Genomic DNA, 19,719 nt, shown 5'->3' on the forward strand with positions numbered 1-19,719 from the left:
TACTCAGCAGCGTTGTTTGGAAGGCAAATAATTTTTAAAACAGGAGAAAAATAATGCTTTTTTTTAAAATGGCAGGAGCTGGGCACAGTGCTGTACAACTGTAGCCCCAGCTGCTTAAGAGGCTGAGACAGCGTTGTGTCAGGTCAGGAGTTTGGGGCCAGCCTGGATAACATAGCAAGACTCTATTACAGAAAAAGAGAGCAAAAACAGAGACTGAGAAGCAGAAATAGAGAGGGAGAGACAGAGAAGAAAATTGGTGTCATTCACGCTGTGGGCAAGGAGGTTTTCAGTTTAGCAAGGAGGCTTGAGGGTGTCGGCCAGAGTGGACTGGTACCTATCAGTCTGCTGTTAGGAAGAGGAGGACCGGCTAGAGTGACTGCCTGGCGGAGCCTCAAAGTGCACCCCCAAGGGCGCTGTCCTACGGAACCCAATAAGCACCTACCTACCTTGCACTGCAGAAAAGAAGCTCACAGGAGGTATAGACCTTTGAGGGATCCCCTTCCACCCTCACAGCACTCCCAGGCTTGTGAGTTAGCCCAGAACCGAAGCTTTCTAGGACAAAGCAGAGGAAGATGTGTGGTTAAGATGAAGGACTAGGAAGGGGTAGCCACGAGCTCCCAAGGCATCTCCAAATCAAAGCACTTTGCTTGCCTGAGCCAACAGAGGCAGATTCTTCCTGAGGAGAGCAGTTGATTCGTGTTGTGTTTCTAATTATTGAAAGAAAGGATTACTGGTGCTTTTCTTTTTGGTGTGCTATGAATTGACCTCAGGATGCCTCATCAGGCATCCCACTTTAACCTGACGGTTTTATCTAATTCTGTCCTTTGAAATTGGGGACCACTGAGTGTCAAGCAAAAGTCAACACAAAGCCAGCTTGAATCCTATCAGCTAAGTACCATAATATTAGGGAAAGCAACCTCCTCGTTGTCCAGCACAGGTTGGCGTTGTCTTATATAAAGATACAGTTGGAAAATGCCTTATGAAGATGCTCTGTGGTTGCACTGGGAAATGAGTCTGGGACTGAAAGGATTCTTGCCTGTTAAACTGTTGCCTGTGTGGGAGAGGTGAGCTCCCACAGATGCCAGCCTTCCTGGTTTTCCATCCATTTACATTTTTCCACTATGTGATCCTAACCTTGTCACACATCTGCTTGCCTCCCTGGGTTTAAGCACTGATGGCATTCGCCACAGTAAGCGTAACCCATGTTCATTTTAATTTGTTTCCAGAAAATTCTTGAAGTATCACAGACTAAGATCCTTAGACCTAGAGTTTCTCCCAAGGTGCTTTGCAGAGGAAGCGCTCAAGGTCCAGTGGGGAGGTGATGGAGGCTGTTGTTGGAGCGAAAGGCTAACCGCAGCTCAGTCACCAGGGAGCTCCAGAGCGAGAGGTGCACCAGAGTCAAACTGCCTGGAGGCAGCAGGGCCAGCTCTTTGCACTCCACACCTTCACTAGCCTTTGGGCACCCAGCATGGGAGATGTATCCTCCTAATGGGGGCTCCAATGGGAAGGGGTCCTCACACGTGACCCCCAAAACTCAGTACCTTCGGGTGTGTGCATCATGCAGTAGGGAGATGCAGGCAGGACTCTACAGCTTGTCCTGGGGAGGTTCCTGCTGGCTTGCGGAGATTGCTTGGTAATACTTACCAAGTCAGTGCCAGTGGAAAGGTGTACTGCCGGACCGTGTTGTTTTATGTTTTTCAGGTGTGCTGAGAAGAGGTAAGAGGAGGTTTGAAATAGCCTCCAAACAACTGCAATGTCCCTCACACCTAAATCGCCGTGGCTGGTGCTGAAGTGTAATTATACAATAGAAGAGAATTTTTTTTTAGCTCTGGCAAAAATGAGGCAATCCTTAAATTCTCCTGCAGTGAGAGATTACAAGAAAGAGGAAATCCAAATCAGATCCTTTGCCCAAAACAAAGGCAGAGTTGCTTTCAAGAGCCCCCCAGCAGAAATCAGAGTTTATAAAATTCTGGGTTTATAATTCTGGAAACCCCTGGGTGTGTTCTCAATTTTCTTTCAAGTGCGCAGCCTGCTGCATTAGCCTATCCAGAAATAGACTTTTACCGCTCATCCCACTCCTTCAGATGAAGTGGAATCAAGCTGCTTTATGCCGAGAGCTTGACTTTAACCTAACTGATATCAGAGGCAGGAAACGATGCATACTCCATCTGCCCCGTCTCTGTCTCTCCCTCTCCTTTTCTTGTTCCGGTTTTAAAAGGAACTTGTGTGCACAAGGTCGGTCTATAGATTATATTTTATGGTATGACTTACGGTACTTTCCAAAAAGATTTTCATTTGCACTCTAGTGCAAATTGGCACTCCAAGAGAGTTGCACATTTTTAAGTACTTAGTGGGCTGTTCATTCAGTTATCACATTTCTTTTTTTTTTTTTTTTTTTTTTTTTTTGGCTGGCTCAGCCTGCCATAGGGGCTGGGCTGGTGCAGTATGGCATGTGGTGCTGGGGATCGAACCAAGGTCTCCTGCACCTGCCTAAGCTTACCTAAGCAGGTGCTTTAGACCGCTCAGCTATCTTTTGGCTCCTGGTTATTGTATTTCTTATGTTTGACATCCTAGAAGAATTTAACTGTTCAGAACAATGGCTCGTGATTGGAGTCAGGTTCAGAACTTTCCATGTTCATGAATTGCTAGGTACATTAAAGGTAGTTTAATTATGAAGGGCAGATTATTTTGAAATAGACCCCAGACATCATTGTAAGAGCTGGTTTGGGAATGCTTTTTTATCTAGAAATAGAGTCAGCTACCTAAATGGGCTCTATCTCCCTAAAAGTAAAGGAGAAAAACAATCCACTAAAGAGCACCATGTAGTCAGGCAGAAAAATCAATGTACTTAGCAGCTTGAATGATTGGATCACGTGGTCCTGCTCACGAGTGCCTTGGCCTTGGCCCTCTGTCCTTGCTTGTGCCCTCTTAAAGGTACCGCCATTGAATCAGCTCCTTAGCTAGAACTTCACTGCAAATGCAAACAGCAGTCCTTTGCCTGTTTAGTCTGAGTCTATAAAATTCAACCCAAGAGTAAGGAAGGCTGTGGGTCTCCTCTGAAATAGCACGTGGACCAAGTGTTCCTAATGCCATTCTGTCTGACAGCTGAGATGATGGGAGAGTTCCAGGCGGCCCACGAGGACAGAAGGATACAACACTTAGGAGACTAATAAAATCCTAATTTTTCCATTTCCTTTCCCGGCACAACCCTGGATTCTGCAGGGAAGAGATACCAGCTATTATGATCATTTAGTAGATGAAAATACATGAGCCGTGATATCATAACCAGATCCCAAAGTTTAATGGTTTAAAAAGAAGATCCACATCCTTTGACATGGACCATCACCCAGCCAGATGCTGGATAAGATCGAAGTAGGAAAATGGAACTCTAGAGTAAGAATCAGATAGCCCCTGGCAAGTGAATTGGACATGCTCAATGTTGTGTAACACCATGAACCTCAAACAATGGCTGCCAGCAACCCTCTCTAGGTTATTTGTTCTCTCTTTTCCCCGTTAATAATTCAGTGTCTGTGGGGTATAAGATTGCAGGACTATAAGAAAAACTTCTCACACCTGGCTCACTTTTTTCCAAAACTGAGGAGTGTTTGCTTGAATTGTCCCTTTCTCCATTACTGGACAAGAAACTGAAGTGGGAAATCGGGAAGGCAGACGTACCTCATACTGTGCAAACCAACATTTAATTTCCCCGATTTTCAGAATCTGAAATGTGGGCTATTTTTCTATGATTTAGATAATGGCACAAGCAGTGTTTACTAAAAGACATATTCACTCGAAAGTGTCTAATAGAGAATTTTCCTGTGTGATGGTTTGGATGCACGTCCTTAAATATTTATGATTTGGTAATAGAGATTGCACAAATTTGTAAAAGCGTGATGTGCGCCCCGGCGCGTGCAGTTTCTCCTTTTCATTTCTTTGGAGAGCACAAGAGAATAATGTTCTATTGCCTTAAGAAGTAAAAGCTTACTTTTGGAGAATACTGACTTAGAAGCAATTAAAAGAAACGAGACAGGACAAATGAAATCGGTGCCTTGGGGTGCTCTCCATGTATTCTCTTTATCCTTCGCATTTTGTAATGTCAAACTTAAACATACTGAAAATTCTAGAACAATGAAAATGACCTCTCATTTCATGGAGCCCCCTTCAATAAGACATTCGGTTATTACCGCCCTTTTGGCGAAGTCTGGATTTGGGGCCATTGGTACCACGCAAGTTTCACCAAGATGCCCTTTTCCCATACACAGCCCTCTACTGGAACACTGTCATGAGAAGTATGTAAATTTTTGCCCTCTGAGGTAAAGCAGTCTCCCGTAGAAGTTCTGCCTTTGTCTGCATCACGGTCCACCACTGCCCTGAGTGTTGACATCTGGAGTACTTTTTGTTGGGAATACAGCCTTTTAACTTACCCTCATTTTCCAACAGGCACGTATAGGTGTCATCACCCTCCACCGTCTTCTCCCATTTGTGGCAACTACATGGATTATTAGGCTGAAATAATACTTTCTCAGCACTTTTGGTGTGGTGTCACTCTGAAGGAGCAAATTTAAATTTATTTTTTGGATCTGAAGAAGGACTTGACTTTCTCATCTTCATTTCCTGTAGAATTCTCCTACCCTTTTTTTTTTTTTTTCCTTTGGTACTAGGGATTGAACTCAGGACCTTGACCACCTTTCTTTCTACTGACTTGGGATAGTCTTATTTTTGTTTTGTTTTTGTGTTGAGATACTAGGGACTGAATCTGAGCTACATCCTGGCTCTTTTTTTTTTTTTTTTCTTTTTTTGAGATAGGTCTAGGCAGCTCAAACTTGCCACCCTCCTGTGTCAGCCTCTCAGCGGGCTGGGATTACAAGCCAGAAGTAGTCTTCTGTTTTGTTTGTGTAATTCATGATAGGAACGGAGTGTAAATTTGTTCCTCAGTAAGGAGATGGTAAGAGCATGTGCTCCTGGCTGCTGCCTTTGACTGTGCAGCATAAGGCCCTGCGGAGGTGACAGACCTGAAAGGTTTATGCAGCTTAGGAGCTAACTTCTGCTTTCTTATGTGGGCCTTTCCCTCCAGAGTGTCTGTGCATTTGTCACCCAAAAAGGGCAACTACGGGGTTGGCCTCTGTTCAGGGATGAAGTGACTCTCTGGTGTGACGCAGCAGGCTGGGAGGGCGCCCGCGTACATTTCTGTGGTGTGACCTGCATCAGCCCCACAACAAAGAGGCGATACCCTTGCAGGCAGGACTGAGTGCATCTGTTCCCCCTACGCAGAAAGCCCCTGTCCTTGTTTCTGGGGGGAGCTGGACTCCTGCGGAGCTGCAGGGCTCTCTGCAGCTGACATTTCGAGGATCTAGACTTGCAGAATTCACTTCCTTGGGCTGCGGTTGGCTCCGGCTCCCACCGTCTGGCCTCTCGGCTGCAGCAGCCCTTACAAGGCCTGGCATTGTGCTCCCTGTCCTGAGAAGTCTCCTGGCTCCCCAGTGCGTGAATGCTGAAGCCCAGCAACCGGACTGGTTCCCTGCACACTCGCTTTTAGGTTGTGCTCGTTGGCCTCCGCTAAGACAACTGTAAAGAGAAGTCATTGTATTTTCCTATGAAGAAGATGGAAAGCATTGCCGATATATGTCTTTTTCCTAACACACTGTGTGTTTCCTCTACTGCATTTTGTACAGCCCCTTCCTCCCACAGCTTCTGACTTCTGAGTTGGAAGCAGACTGAATCTCTGAGGGTCCCACTTTAAATACAGTTGCCGCTGCCTGAGCAGTCTCCCAACTCCCAGCTCTTTAAAAGACCGAGTGTCTTCCAAAGTAAAGACCCCTAAACTGAGACTTCATTTCTTTTTTTAATTTTCTTTCTTTCTTTTTTTTTATCACCCCCCCCCCTTTTTATTAATTTTCAAGATAATTGACTTCCAGGGAAAGAAAATCTCCCTTATACTCCTGCTGCCCAGGAGAGCTGCTGCTAAGGAAGTGGAATGGATCCTTGCTGGATTTCTATATATATATGCATACTGGATCCTACTATATAGGCAGTTTTGTAATCTTTATTTCTTCTAGAAATAGAGTAAGAATATTTTAGCATGTCAGTCAACATCATCCAGTATTGTTCTAGTATTTGAGTAGTTTTCAGTGTGTGTGTGTGGTGTCAGACTTGTATTTGATGAGTCCACTGTTACTGACTGTCAGGGCCTCCTCCCCCAGCTGTTGGGTTATAATCAGTGCTGGGATACAAGGACTAAAAAAGTGCTTTGGTTGTTTTGCTGTGAATTATCAGGCTGACTTTCCACAGGATCCAATCTGTAGTGTACCAGCAGCAAAGGAGAGCAAGACAGAAACAGATTCTTTCAAACATCTGACCAACCCTGTACTTCATCATTTAAAAAAAAAAAAGTTTACCAATCAGAGAATTTAAAACGTGTTAAAATTAAAGCCTTTTATTCTGTTTTGTTTGGGGTAAAGCTTGTATTTGTTCTTTTGTACATTTCTTTCACTATTATTTATTATTCCATTCAATGGCTTATTAAGTTTTTTTTTCTTCCTATTTTCTTTTTTTGGGGGCGAGGGTTATCCGGAATCGAACGCAAGACCTTGCACTTGACAGGCAAGCACTGTGCCACTGAGCTGTATCCCTGGCCCTGGAATTTCTTTGGTTTGGTTGTTGTTATTGATTTTTTTTTATTATGATAAATTTTAAAACGAAATGAAAAGAATAAAATACCGAATCACCACAGCTGCACCTTCTCAGTTGAACAGCGAGCATTCTGTCCTGCTTGTTTCACCCTTTACCATTTACTCATCTGTCACACTGTTGGGGACTTACCCCAGGCCTTCCACACGCCAGGTAAGTGTTCTATCACTTAGCTAGCTACATTCTCCACCCCATACTGTTATATCACAGCCCAGGTACATTGAGCCCCAGATTCTTTTCCTGTATTTTCTGTGACACCATTTCATGCCTTACAGAACTAATGCCTTCAGCTTTTACCTGTTGAGAAGCTTCTGTTTGATGGGCACCAGGCACATCAGCGCAGCGCAGCGCACCTTAGCTTCCTTGTCGCCTGCGACAGGAAAGAAGACAGCCTGGTGCCTGAACGATGGTGTGACCTCCGTTCCTTCCGCCCACAAGCCCTGTTTAGAAACCCACCACATCTACAGAGCCAGCCTCAGTGTTTAGATAAATGTCCCAGCTGCTGCCTGCCAAAGTCTAGAGATTAATTCCAGCTCTGCTCACTACAGTCTTCTTTCTCTGAAAACGTGTGAGCTCACCATGATCACTGGCCTCATGCGAGCTCCAGCCCACTGGGGTCATAGGAGGTCTCTGTCCCTTTTAAGTTTGAATAAGGAATTTTCTGAGTTTGAATAAGGAATTTTCTGTCTCAGATGGTCAGGGTTGTCTTCGGGGAAGAGACTAGCAGTCATTTTTAATCTTGAGCACACTTCTCCTCCCCCACCTCCCTGGACCTGCTACTCAGGGCTCTTTTTATTACAGTGAATAAATAAATGAAATCATTCAGGAAGTGGGACCCTCATTTCCATGGTAGTGGGAAAGGAAGGACATCATTCATGAATACCATTCTGACTTTTCTTACACTTTAGGTTACCTTTTGAACTTGCAATACCATCATTTATGAATATGTTGCAAAACAGAAAACGTATCAGCATAAAGAAGTATTAAACATTTATTTGAAATTATTAGCTAATGAATTAATCAAAGAAAGTAATATTTTAAAAAAAAACTAAGCACGGCTGAAGAATGAAGATAATTGCTTTAAACGTGGAAATTAAATTGGTGAAAAAACACCCGTTGGATAGTTCTAATCCAGGAGTCTGAAACGTGAAATGCTCCATTTTGTGGAGTACTGACATGGTGCCACAAATGGAAGATTCTAATGTGGTCTCATGTGACAACTTGCAGTCACCTTCAGGCATATAAAGACATATGTGCAACAGATGAATTTTATGGGTCGGCTTGAGTTCTGTTCCCAAGATATCTCATTCTTTATGTGTAGATATTCTAAAATACACTTTTGATCCCAAAAGGGACTCAACTTCTAATGTTATTTTGATCATTTTTAAAATGGAAACTAAAACAGGAGTGTGGTGGTCATTTAGTTTTGGAATTGGGAGTATATTTTCAGCTTTGAGCATCCCCAAAAGTTTCTTCTGCCTTTACATTTCTAGAGGCAATGTGAAGAGGATGGTCACAACTAACCCACTTTCTCTTCTTACTTAATATCTTCAAATGCTCTCATCTTTTTTATTTGGTATGTTTAAGAAGCTTTTTAAAAAAAACTATTTGAAGGCCAGGGAGATGGCTCAGTGGAATAAGTGCTTCCTTGGGCAAGTGCAAGGGCCTGAGTTCAATCCCCGGTTCAACCAAAAAAAAAAAAGAAAGAAAAGAAAAATTCTATTTTGTTCTTTGGAAAAGAACATAATTATTGTTAGCGAGCTCTAAATTTTATTCAAAGACATTTGCAGTTGTCATTTCTTTTAGTTTTAATACGTCGATGTGAAGATTCCATATGGGAGCTACCTGTTTCCATTTTGATTCAGTCCTATCCATATGCCACATATTCTGAAAATCTTTGAACTTGTGTAAGATTTGTTCTTGTACTAACTTCGCTCCATCACCTGAGTCTTCCGTGGCTTTTGGAAAAATGGAAGACAGTTTTCCCAACTTTAAAGTATCAATGCAGTGTGCAAATCTTGAGGTGTGTCTCAAGGTCTCAGTCCCTCAGAGCTGAGTTTTTAAAATACCAGTTCAATGGTTTTAGGCAAATGTTGGGCTTTCAGTTCTTTAAGAATAACCAATAATATCAATACCCAAAACCAGTACTGTGGTATTTTGAGTTGATAATTGGAACTTAATAGAGAGGAGGGAGACCCTCCTCCAAGGCGGGACGAGCGCCATCTGGTGAGGTGGCCTGGGGGCCGAGGTCTTCTAGAAAGCACAGACGTGGTTCCCACAGAGCTTTTCTACCCCTTTGGCTGGGACCTTTGGCTCTTTGGTAGATAACAGCTTCTCGGATATACTTACATCAGGTAATTTGTTCCTCAGACATCCTCATGACAAAAGAGAACAATGATCCTAGTTCTTTGGGCACATATCACACAATCCTTTGAGGGAAAACAATTTTTTTATGTCATATGACACATAGCCAAATGGATAACCAGTTACCGTTCCTTGAAAATGTACTTCCCCCCACTCACAAAAAAAATTCTCTCTCTGCAGCGGGAGGTCAAGACCTCACTATGGAAAGATTCGCCTTGCACATTTGATAAGCTTTGCTACCCTGATCTGCCTAGGTGCTTCTGAGTTCTGGGTGAAAAATCTCGCTACGTTTCTTCCCTGTGTTTCATCTTTCTTTTCTCCTTGCCATTCCCAAGTTCAGTTCTGAGAGTTACTAGTGTTGTCTTTTAGAAGGAAAAATGTCATTCCTTTTATGTTGTACTTTTTAAACTATTGTATCATTAATTAACATAAAGTTGTCCCCCCCCCCGAACTTTCTATCCTAGGCCAAATTTACCTTCTTTCCCTGTTTCTTCTTGATATCATAAAAATGACAATTCTCGGGACACTTTACTGTCACGTGGGAGTGTAGCATAAGAAGAGCTTTCTGTTCAGCATGAAGCAGAAAGCTGGGCCTCAGATGTTAAAGGGGTAAATATTTGTGCCACAGTGGATATGTAGCAAAATGTCTCACTATTTAGAGCGCTGATCTATTATGGAGTGTTTCATTATTTATTGTAAATGTCTTTCTCCAGCCCTGGGCTGTTGACCCAGCAGAGGGGCCAGTACTATCCAAGGCCTGAAATAGTCTGGGTTCCAGAGCCACACTGCCCCTTCCTATCTCAGCCTCTAGATTTTCTACAGGAAAAAAAAGGGCAGCCATACACCTTCAGTGCCTTTTTCACTTTTAACCAGAAAACAAACTGACATAATAGTCTTCTTGTTGTTTGATTTTTTTAAAAATGTATTTGATACAGGGTCTCACTATGCAGCTCATACGTGTAGTGATCCTCCTGTTTTCAGTGTTCCCAGCGCTGAGATTACAGGCACACACCACAAAGCCCAAACTCCGTTGCCACCTCTGCTCACCCTGGGGCGATGCCGGCGCAGCATGGGGTAATGGAGATCAAACCCCAGTCCCAGCACTTGCCTAAGCAGGCATTTAGTCCACTGAGCTATCTTGCTGGCCCTTCACATAACAGTTTTATAAGACATCATTTCTAAATAATAAAACCCAGAAAAAGTAATTGAGAATTTGGGTGATACCAAAGTCCATAGTAGTAACACCCAGATGCTGCTACTGAATATTTATTCGACATGTAAATGAGTTTGCTAAGTCTCCCATGAGTTCCCTAAGTCTCCTGTGCTGCTTTCCAGGCTGAGGGGAATACTGTATGTTGTAGTAGATGCTAATTTTGTTAAAGGAAGTGATGACCTTGGCTCACAGGGTAATAGTTTCACCATCCTCTCCTACCACCTTATTTGTTTGTTTATTTATTTATTTATTTATGTGTATCTGGTACAGGGTCTTACTACGCAGCGCGGACTGGTAGTGAAATTACTGTCTCAGCCTCCCCAGCGCTGGGATTACAGGCGTGCACTACCATTCCCAGTCTCAGTGACTGGCTCAGCCTGCCCAGGGGGAGGGGCTGGCATTGCATGTGGTGCTGGGGATTAAATCTAGGTTGTTGCACTTGCCTAAGCAGGCGGTTAGTTTACTGAGCTATCTCACTGGCCCTTCCTTTTTACCAAATATATTAACCATAAATAAATAAATTTTCTTTTCCCTCCCCCTCTCTCCTTTTCTTTCCTTCTTTCCTTTTTACTGATTTTCTTTTTTTCACTTCCTTAGCTCAACTTTCGATAGGTCTTTTTCACCATAAAATGACAAATGTTGGGCAGTTGGAGCAGGGAGCAGGCTCTATATGATATCCATCAGCTGGCTGCCTTCTAGGTAGCTTTATGACACCTAGAATGAAAGACTGACACCTTTAATGAAAGACTGAACAAAGGTGAAGCCAGGTGTTTTGTGGGTAGCATTTTCCTCCTTCGGAAGAGACAGCTCCAGTGGGGCCTATGTTGGCTGGCCCTAGACCTTCCACCCACACTGTGGTGGCCACTGTACAGCCCTCAGCGCTGTCCTCATCACCCCTCGCTGTGGTGCTTTGTGCCCTGCAAAGGAGGCACCAGCTGCAGAGTCGCTGCACCTCTGTCTTTTCCACTCCATGTGAGGCACGGAAGAAAAGAAGCTCGTGGGATGCTATCTCAGCAGTCTGGAAAGGACCTTGCTCAGCCCAGAGTTAGGCATGTAAGCCTGTAGCACGTGGTCATGGAGTTCAAGGAGACCAGTGTCGGAGGAGCGCTGTAGGGGGGGCCTGCAAGTCTGCCTGTCGTCCTTTCTAGTTTGTGCAGCGCTGTCCTGGAGAAAGATCACTGTGTCGTGGCAGCGGCAGCGGCCACCACACTGCACCTCCTGTTGGTGTTGTATGGAGGGTGACAAACACCTAAGGAGCCCGTTACTCTTCCTTTTTTGTTGAGGCTTCACGGGGCAAGCACGACCTCAGAAACAGTGGGCGCAAGCAGGAAAGACTGTTTGCAAATTGATCGGACCCATGGGTTGCAGAAGTTCTAGAAAACTAGAGGATCTTTGTCTTTAGAGAGAAAGAAGTAGGGACTCAAATGATTTTCACTTGTCCTGTGTGCCAATTGAAAAAGATTTCCTTCTGATGCCGAGGATCATGGGTACAGAAATGGTTGCACCCCGCCTCCTTCATCCTGCCTCGTCTTCATTTTTGCTCTGTTTCTCAAAGGATTTGTGGGTCTGTGTTGTCTAGAATTTCCTAGATGTTAAAAGACCATTCGGAAGACCGGGCAGCGTAGATCAGCGTGCAGACAGTGAAGCCATCCTGCCTGGTTGACATCCTAGCATGGGGCTGGGCTGCAGGAAGCTACCTAACTTGAGTGAGCTACAGTTTCTTCATCTGTAAAGTCACGACTCTCCTAGGCTTCTCATGAGGGTTCACTGCAGTCAGCCCACACGATGCACTTTATCATAGCACCAGATACCTAACATTACTGCTGATTTTTGAGAGTGTACTAAAAAATTTAACTGAGATGGCTCACTGAGCCCTTACAGCACCACTCTAAGGGTCAAGGTGTTATGGCCTTGACAAAGTTTCCTTAACTAAGTGACCGATAAGGAGCTCAGTCCCATCAGATCCTTCAGATTCCCAGCTGTCAAACCACTGCATCCTTTGTCTCCTGACACAAATGCAGAGCCCTGCCATGGAATGTTGACATGAGACCAGTCATGGCTTGGCCTCACGTCTTCTCTGTTATGGATAAGATCTTACACTGTCTTGACTTCTGGAAGTTTCACCATTTGTTTTTTGGCCCCCATAAAGCATTACCTCTCCTTTTATGCATTTGTAGTATTCAGCACAATTCCCTTCACATTCTTTCTTCCTCTGTTCTATAAGCAGTAAAGCTGGCATTCAGGGTAGAAAATGATTTGGAAAGTTGCTTCACTCAGTGATTGCCTGCCTTTCAGCCCCATTTCTCCTGAGCAGCCAGGTGACAAGAGCGCCTCATTCCTCACATCAGTGGAAGTCTTCCACGTGAAGATGCAAAGGCATCTTGTGGATTGACATAATCAGCAAAACTGGGGAGGATGTTCTTATATATGATGTGGCAGCCTCCGCTTGCTTCCTCTAGAAACTTCAGAGTTGGTTTTAAGTGGCCCCATCGTCCTTCCCTGTCCTCCATGTCACATTCTCCTCCAATGTACTTGTTGCAGCAGTGGCCACTAATGTCCTGTTCCATCACCCCTCGCTCGTGAGGCTGCAATGCTGTCTGTACTCCTAGGATAAAATTGTGGGTATTGTGCTGGGGTCCAGCCTCCTCTCCCTCTACAGTGGGCCTTCTCCCAGCGCTGAGATTGGCTGTGCACTGGAGAGGTACTGGGTCCCATCCCCAGGACCCTGCTCTGCTCTCAGCTCTGTGGGACACTGTAGGAAAGCCGTGGTCAGCTCCCATCCTGGCACTACACCCCGTCCTGCTCAGCCTTGGCCCTGTGCAACTCTCTCTCATGCTTGGTGGTTTAACAGATGCCTGGCCCATGGGCTATACTCCTAGTGCCAGGCATCTTGTGGGCTTTCGCTAAATAGTTACTCTAAAACTGAAGGACAGTGACCACAAACACAAGGGTGGAGCATATGTCTCGGTGGCCCTTGTCCTGGGTACACTTGGAGGGCCTCTCTTGGGACTCTTGGTGGCCCCAAAGGGGAACTCTGTACATGTCAGACAGTTCTGTCAGCTATCCAATCTCAGGACGGTTTTTATAGCTAGAGTTGCAGTTGCCCTGGACGCGCATACGTAATTTTCACAGCTCCTTTGTGAAATGTGGATACTGTTATAAACCCATTGTGTAGACAAGTAGGGCTCAGAGTTAAGAATCTGTGCAAGGGCACTTAGCTGCCAAATGGGAGAGCAAAAGTGTGACTACGGAGCAGCCTCCTCTCCAGTGCATGCGCCAAGTCACCAAGTGTGCTTCCACCACTCCTAGCTTTTGAGGTGTTTGTCCTAAGACTACAAATCTGCCCTTTCCCCTCCCAGTGCCCCAGTGTTTTACAAAAAAAAAAAAAAAAAAAAAGCCTCCCACTTCCTCTTAACATCCCCCTCCTCATATTTAGTAGCAGTGACCAAAGCAATGGAACAGGTTTAAAAACGCAACACACACGTCCTGAGAGTCCCTCCTTCTGTATCAACTCAGCCAATCCGAGGCCCTGTGGAGCTGGGGTGGGGCTTAAGGCGGAGCCCTCGTATTGCGCATGCTCATCTTGTCTCGCTTTCACAGCCCCTGGATGACCCCAGTGCCTGGGATCCATGGGGCTCCTTTGTTCCTCCAATGGCAGCATGGTGATGGTTTCGAAGCTGCTTTGTATCTTCCCCATGGACTTCTCCTCCTCCACCCTTGGGTACCCCAGTTCCCTGGGTGAAATTTTCTCTGTTGGACATAAACAGGGCTTTTCATACTCCAGGCTGGACCCCATGGCTACTGTAGCATTCTCACGTGTGATTGCAGTACTTTCGAGTTTACTTCAGAGACGGGGAGGCAGACCCTATGGCTGGTTTGAAGCCATCTCGTTCAATGCAGCCAAACCTCTGTGTTGGCTGTGGCTGTGGTATGGGGGAGGAGACGAATGGAATGTCTGGTGGCCCTGTTTCTCCTGGTGGCTAGGCTGGGGGAGCCAGGAGAACTTAGGGTCCCTCAGGAGAGCTTAGGATCCCTAAGTGTTTTGGACACAAAGGCAGCCATAGGTCCTTCCCCACAGCCCTGATCCTGGCTTTGAACTCCTTCAGAACCAGCCCAGTTTCAGGTTGTAACTGCGGTTTTCAGTGAGGACCTGGAAGTTGTTTTCATGGGTGTGATGGTCCCTGGCTCTAGCCAGCTGTGACATGTGCTGCTGGCCCATGGGGTCCAGAGATAGGGACATTTCCATCTAACTCCAGGAAAACCTGCAGATAAACGCTTTCGAGTCCTGACCCGGTCCTTTAGGCATAACACAGCCAGAAAGCACCAACTGCTCAGTTGTGCCCTACAGGAGATCCGACAGTGTCCCGGATGTGACGTTTTATCTCTGTACCCTACATATAAGACCAAAAAGAAGAGTATACCGAGGGCACTGTTCTGATAGAACCTACTGCTGTTTGTTTTAACCATAATCCTCCATTCTCTACACATCACTTACTACAACATCTTATCCCATATTACGTGTTGATTTGGGCCAGAGGGCTCTGGGTGTCTTAAGTTAACTGCGATTTACTAAAACTCACTCCTCCTCCCCCATCTCCAGCCCTTTCTTTTCAGAAGACACCTTTAGACAATCACCATTCACCTCCAACTCAAAAGATCTGCTGCCCAGTGAGTCTGTGCTCCACGGAAGAATATCCACTCCAGGTATGGACACAACATTGACTTCGCTCTTATAATGGCTTGCTTAAGAATTGCTTTTCCGCAGTGTGTGGGTTTTCAGATACTTGCTTACGCATTGTAGTTATTTTGGTGAAGATAGCTTTTAGAAAAGGAGATGTGCAATGAAATGCTCACAAAAATTTATTAAAATGAAGTAATTGATGCCCTCTTCATCTTTGCTTTAAAGGCTTATTGCTTTAAGAGCTGGCTGTCCTTTCCTCGCAGATATTTCACACATACTGTGAATTTTTCCTTAAAATAATCAAGTATAACCTGAAAATAATTTGCCTTAAATATTATCAGTATTTTAGGCAGGCAGCCAACAAGATACCAGAGGACAGTGGTGAGAACAGTAGTCCCCAGGCAGGCAGGTTGTGACACTGGCGGCATGTGGGTTGCCACAAAGATCACGCTGGTTGCCATAGAAGCAACACAGCTCATCAAAAAAATCTTGCTACCCAGGTTCCATCCCTCCTCTTAGCTATGATTATCTACATCTATCCATCGAGTGCGTCTTTTGCCATGTCAGCCATCAATACATAATTTCCTATCCATTCTTCCTTTTTCGTTTCTCCTTTCCAGAATAAAAGAAAAGATGTGTTTGCTGTCCCTTTACCATCGCATGGCCATCACTCAGGGCAGGTCTGTGTGTTCTCAGAGTTATTACTGAATGAAAACATTTGAGGACCACTCACTGTAGTTCACACTTCCTCCCCTCCCTCACCCCCACTCCCATCCCACCACCAACTCAATAGCCAGGAACTTCCAGCCAGTTGTTTCTTTCCTCCCAGCTGTTGACAGAAACTCAGAAGCCCTCAGTGCTGACCATTCTCTTCACACGTGTAGGAGAACACAAAGGGAGACCCAGGCTTTCTGTGTCTAGGAAAGATTTGCGATAGCAGTAGTGTTGTCAGCCCTGTTACCCTTCAAGAACAAAGTCCAAGCATCTTCCATGTCTCCAAGGAGGCCTGTGTCACAAGAATCCTGGAAGGGTGATTAATTTACACTACCAAGTCAAGCCACATAGTCGGAAATGTCTTTTTTTTTTTTTTCCTAATGTATGTGGCACAGGGTCTACAGGGTCTCATTACACAGATCGGACTTGTAGTAATACTCCTGTGTTCAACCTCCCAAGTGCTGGGACTACAGGCATGCGCCACCACGCCCAGTCTCAGTCACTGTCTCAGTGCGCCCTGGGGGCAGGGCTGGCACACTAGGGATTGAACCCCGGCCGCTGCGCTCTGCCTAAGCAGGCACTTTAGTCCACTGAGCTATCTGGCTGGCCCTCGGAATGCTGACTTCAGGTATCACAGGTCATTGGAAGTGGTTTGTGACACACAGTTGGAGAAAGGTGGCCCTTCGTCTTTCTTTAGTTCTGTGACGGCAGATCTATCTCTTATCTCCACATGTCCAGGGAGGGTCTATTTTCTTTAGCTTTGCAAGAAGGGCTTTTCTTTTCACCCCCCACAAATAACATGCTTACATAGAACACATTGCATAGTACTTGGTTCCACAAGTGGAAAGAAATTCTACTTACCTTAAGTCTTCATGCTCAAGCAGGGCCTCTTGGAACTACTGTTTGCTTCTCGTAGTGTCATTTTTGAGTAGCCATCTCCCTGGTCTCCAAATTATTGCCCTGCTGTTAAGTTGACTGATTGTGACTTTCTAATGTTAAAATAACTGCGTAGGAATTGCCTGTCCGAGTGCTGTGACCCATACGGCCAGTGTCCCGTGATGAATATACAAACTGTGCACCACTGGTGCAGTGTTTGGCTTGGCTCTGTTAAAAGAAAGGTTTATTGATTGAGTTTAGCAGAGTGATACTTGTCTATGTTTAACTGTGCGTAGAGATGTTTTCTGGGATTTGCTTGCTTGATATTACAAATTGCATCAATTTACACTTAAAGTTAACTCTTATGTGGGGACAAGGAGGATTAGCATAACTGGTATTTTTTTTAAATAGAAATATACCCTGCCTAAAGATAGTCAATGTCATCTTCTTCCAACAGAGCCTTTCATTAGGCAAAGAGAGGCCGAAAGGATTAATTTATATTTACATTTTTTTTTCAAAATGAACAACTAAGAAGCAACACTTGTTGTTTAATAAGTAATATAAAACTAGTTTGAAAATAGAGTTCAAATTAGAAAAAATTTAAATGATATGGATAGCCTTGTAATCATGAGATTCTTGTAATTTCAAGACAGTCTTATAAGGAAAGCCTCAGTAATTTGGACTAATTCTGGAGAAGACTAATCTGAATTAAGCAAAACTTGAAGAACGTATTTCTTTCAATTCTGGATAGTGGTAAACGGCCATTATATACTGTCCATAGCTCCATAATCCCTTAATCATTATTCTGAAATTCAAAATAACTTACCAACAAAACATGTTGAATAAAATGTTGTTGTTGTTGTTGTTGTTGTTGTTGTTTTTTTTTTTTTCTTGACCAAACCTAATGGAAGGCTATTTACGTAATTACAAGAGAGAAATTCATAGATTTTGTTGCAAAAATAACACACTTGGTGATGAAGTGTTGCTGTTTGTGTATTATGTAGAACATGTTTTATGCACCAAGTTATGCCCCTGAAATCAGACAATGTATGAATCCCCAAATACATCTGGCCCCAAGTGTTTCTGATAGATACTGCAGATCTACATTTATTTTAGTATTGTGCTAAACCCAGTGCTGGGAATAAGGAGATTGAAGATCTTACATTTATAAGGTAAAAGAATCATGGGTGCTTATGGAAAATTTTAAAAAACCAGTGGGCTGCAGCTCTTGGTATGAGAGCAAATGTAGGATTCCTACAGGGTTTTTCTAGTGTCTGGAGGAAGCATTTACCAATCAGGGCCTAGGGTAGAAAGAGAGGAGGGGCCCAGAAAGCAGATAGAGGATAAGTTGACTGGCTTGGGAAGCTGGAGGGCTTAGTGGTAATAGCTGTGCAGAAACGGACTAGCCAGGAAGAGGACAGCTGGCTGTGGTGTCCAGGTGGAAAATCATTTGTTGTTCGAATGAAAATGAAAGCCCCAGAGTCCTTAGATATCTTTCCTCAAGTAGTTCAAACTCTACCTTGAAAATATTATTTCTGCTCTTCATTTGCTTAGCAAACTCTTCTTGCCACAGAAAATGCAAAGATAAATGTCATCCCAGAGAACTGTCTTAGATTCCCGATTGTTAGAAACCATAATTAATGAGGTTTAACATGCCTAGTGGCCGTCTGAGAAATCCCTACTAACATTACAGATACACAGCATAATTTCAACAATAGATCTTAGCGTCCTTCGCAATACGGCTACAGTCTGGATTTGAACTGGACCCCAAAGGCCAGGTGTGGAAGGCTTTGTCCCTATTTTGGTGTTAATGGTGGGTTGGAGAACTTTAGGAGGTGCATCCTAGGGGGAAGCAGTGAGGCACTGGAGGCTGACTCTGCAGGGGACTTTGGACCCTTGTGCCTCCCTTCCACCTCTCTCTTTCGCTTCCCAGCTACCATGAGATGAGCAGTCTCCTCTATCAGAAGCTCCCAACGTAAGATGTACCGTCCTACCACAGGCCCAGAAATCAGCAGGGTCAAGTAACCATGAAACTGTGAGCCAAAATCAACCATTTTCTCTATTAAGTTGGTTTCATCAGGTATTTTGTTACAGCATCAGATGGCTAACACATTTATTTCATGCCAGTGAGATGAAGTTCTCTTCCAGACATCTTCCAAGTAAGCCCACAGGGCAAGGGAAGTGGGTGAGAGGATCGGTGCAAGTAAAAGAGCTCTCAGCCAAGTGGATTGAGGGTAAACTCAGTGTGTTATGGCTGTGTTTCAGTCCTGATGGAGACAGAAGGGTATAATGAGGGAGCAGCAGAGTGGGGTAAGGTTGGTAGTAGAACTGTGGACTGTAAAGAAATCAAGAATAGCACAGTTAACTAGGCAGTTGCCTTCAGCAGATGGTATCTAAAACTCACAGCTGCCACCAACAGAAAGAAACAGAATAAACACAGCCTTACCATGTCCTGGCCTAAGTTGTTGCCAGTCTTTCTAGACTGACTTGCCTGAGAACCAAAAAATGCTCAGAGCCAACACCTAACACTGTGACCTGCTGTGAATGTCTTAGAGGTGACAACAGGAAGTGACAAAGTGAATGCTGCTTTCTCCTCTGACTAGGGTCATCACTGTGGGGATAGATACCTTTAAAGCCATCCACCCATAAATGAAAGCAATAAATGTTGCTGAGTGCACTTGGGTGAGGGTGATTTTACAGAAGAAAAAAGAGAGCTTTTCTATTATGACTGAGGTAGATCTACAGACCTGTGTAAGTCCGTGTACTCTGTTTAATTTATACTGGTCTCATTGGTCTAAGATTTACCTGAATAGAAGAAAGACGCTGAAGTTAATGCTGGGGGGGGGGGGACATAAAGATCGATTCATATTAAGAGTAGATCCATGCCCACTGGGCTTAGAAGCACATGTGTATAACTCCACATATGACTGAGTTGCTGAGGCAGAAGGATCACAAGTTCAAGACTAGCCTGGACTACAGAGTGAGACCATGTTTAAAAAAAAAAAAAGAGTAGACTCATTACCTTTGTACCTGCAACTGTTTTTATTTTTCCATCAGCTTTGAGTAAGCAAGAGCTATTAAGGGAACTACATAAAAGTGTGCCTTGGTACTGCTTCGAAACAATGTGGAACTGCAATTCTATGTTATTACAATTTTGAAGTCACAGTATGTTTGATATGTATTA

General features: G+C 44.3%; 1 protein-coding gene across 8 annotated transcripts in view; it reads left to right on the plus strand.

Annotated features, from left to right (window-relative positions):
- Znf827 (zinc finger protein 827) overlaps positions 1–19,719 on the plus strand; it is a 170,711-nt gene that overhangs the window by 94,808 nt on the left and 56,184 nt on the right. For all 8 annotated transcript variants that reach the window (XR_002818969.1, XM_004645439.2, XM_023705731.1 and 5 more), the window contains exon 8: positions 14,865–14,968. Coding sequence is in view for 7 of the 8 variants with exons in the window: in XM_004645439.2 (XP_004645496.1) it covers positions 14,865–14,968 (104 nt within the window). In the remaining variant the exon portion in view is untranslated. The remainder of the gene's footprint in view (positions 1–14,864; positions 14,969–19,719) is intronic.

The sequence above is a fragment of the Octodon degus genome, unplaced genomic scaffold (genome assembly GCF_000260255.1).
Source record: "Octodon degus isolate 3935 unplaced genomic scaffold, OctDeg1.0 scaffold00227, whole genome shotgun sequence".
Classification (NCBI taxonomy): domain Eukaryota; kingdom Metazoa; phylum Chordata; class Mammalia; order Rodentia; family Octodontidae; genus Octodon; species Octodon degus.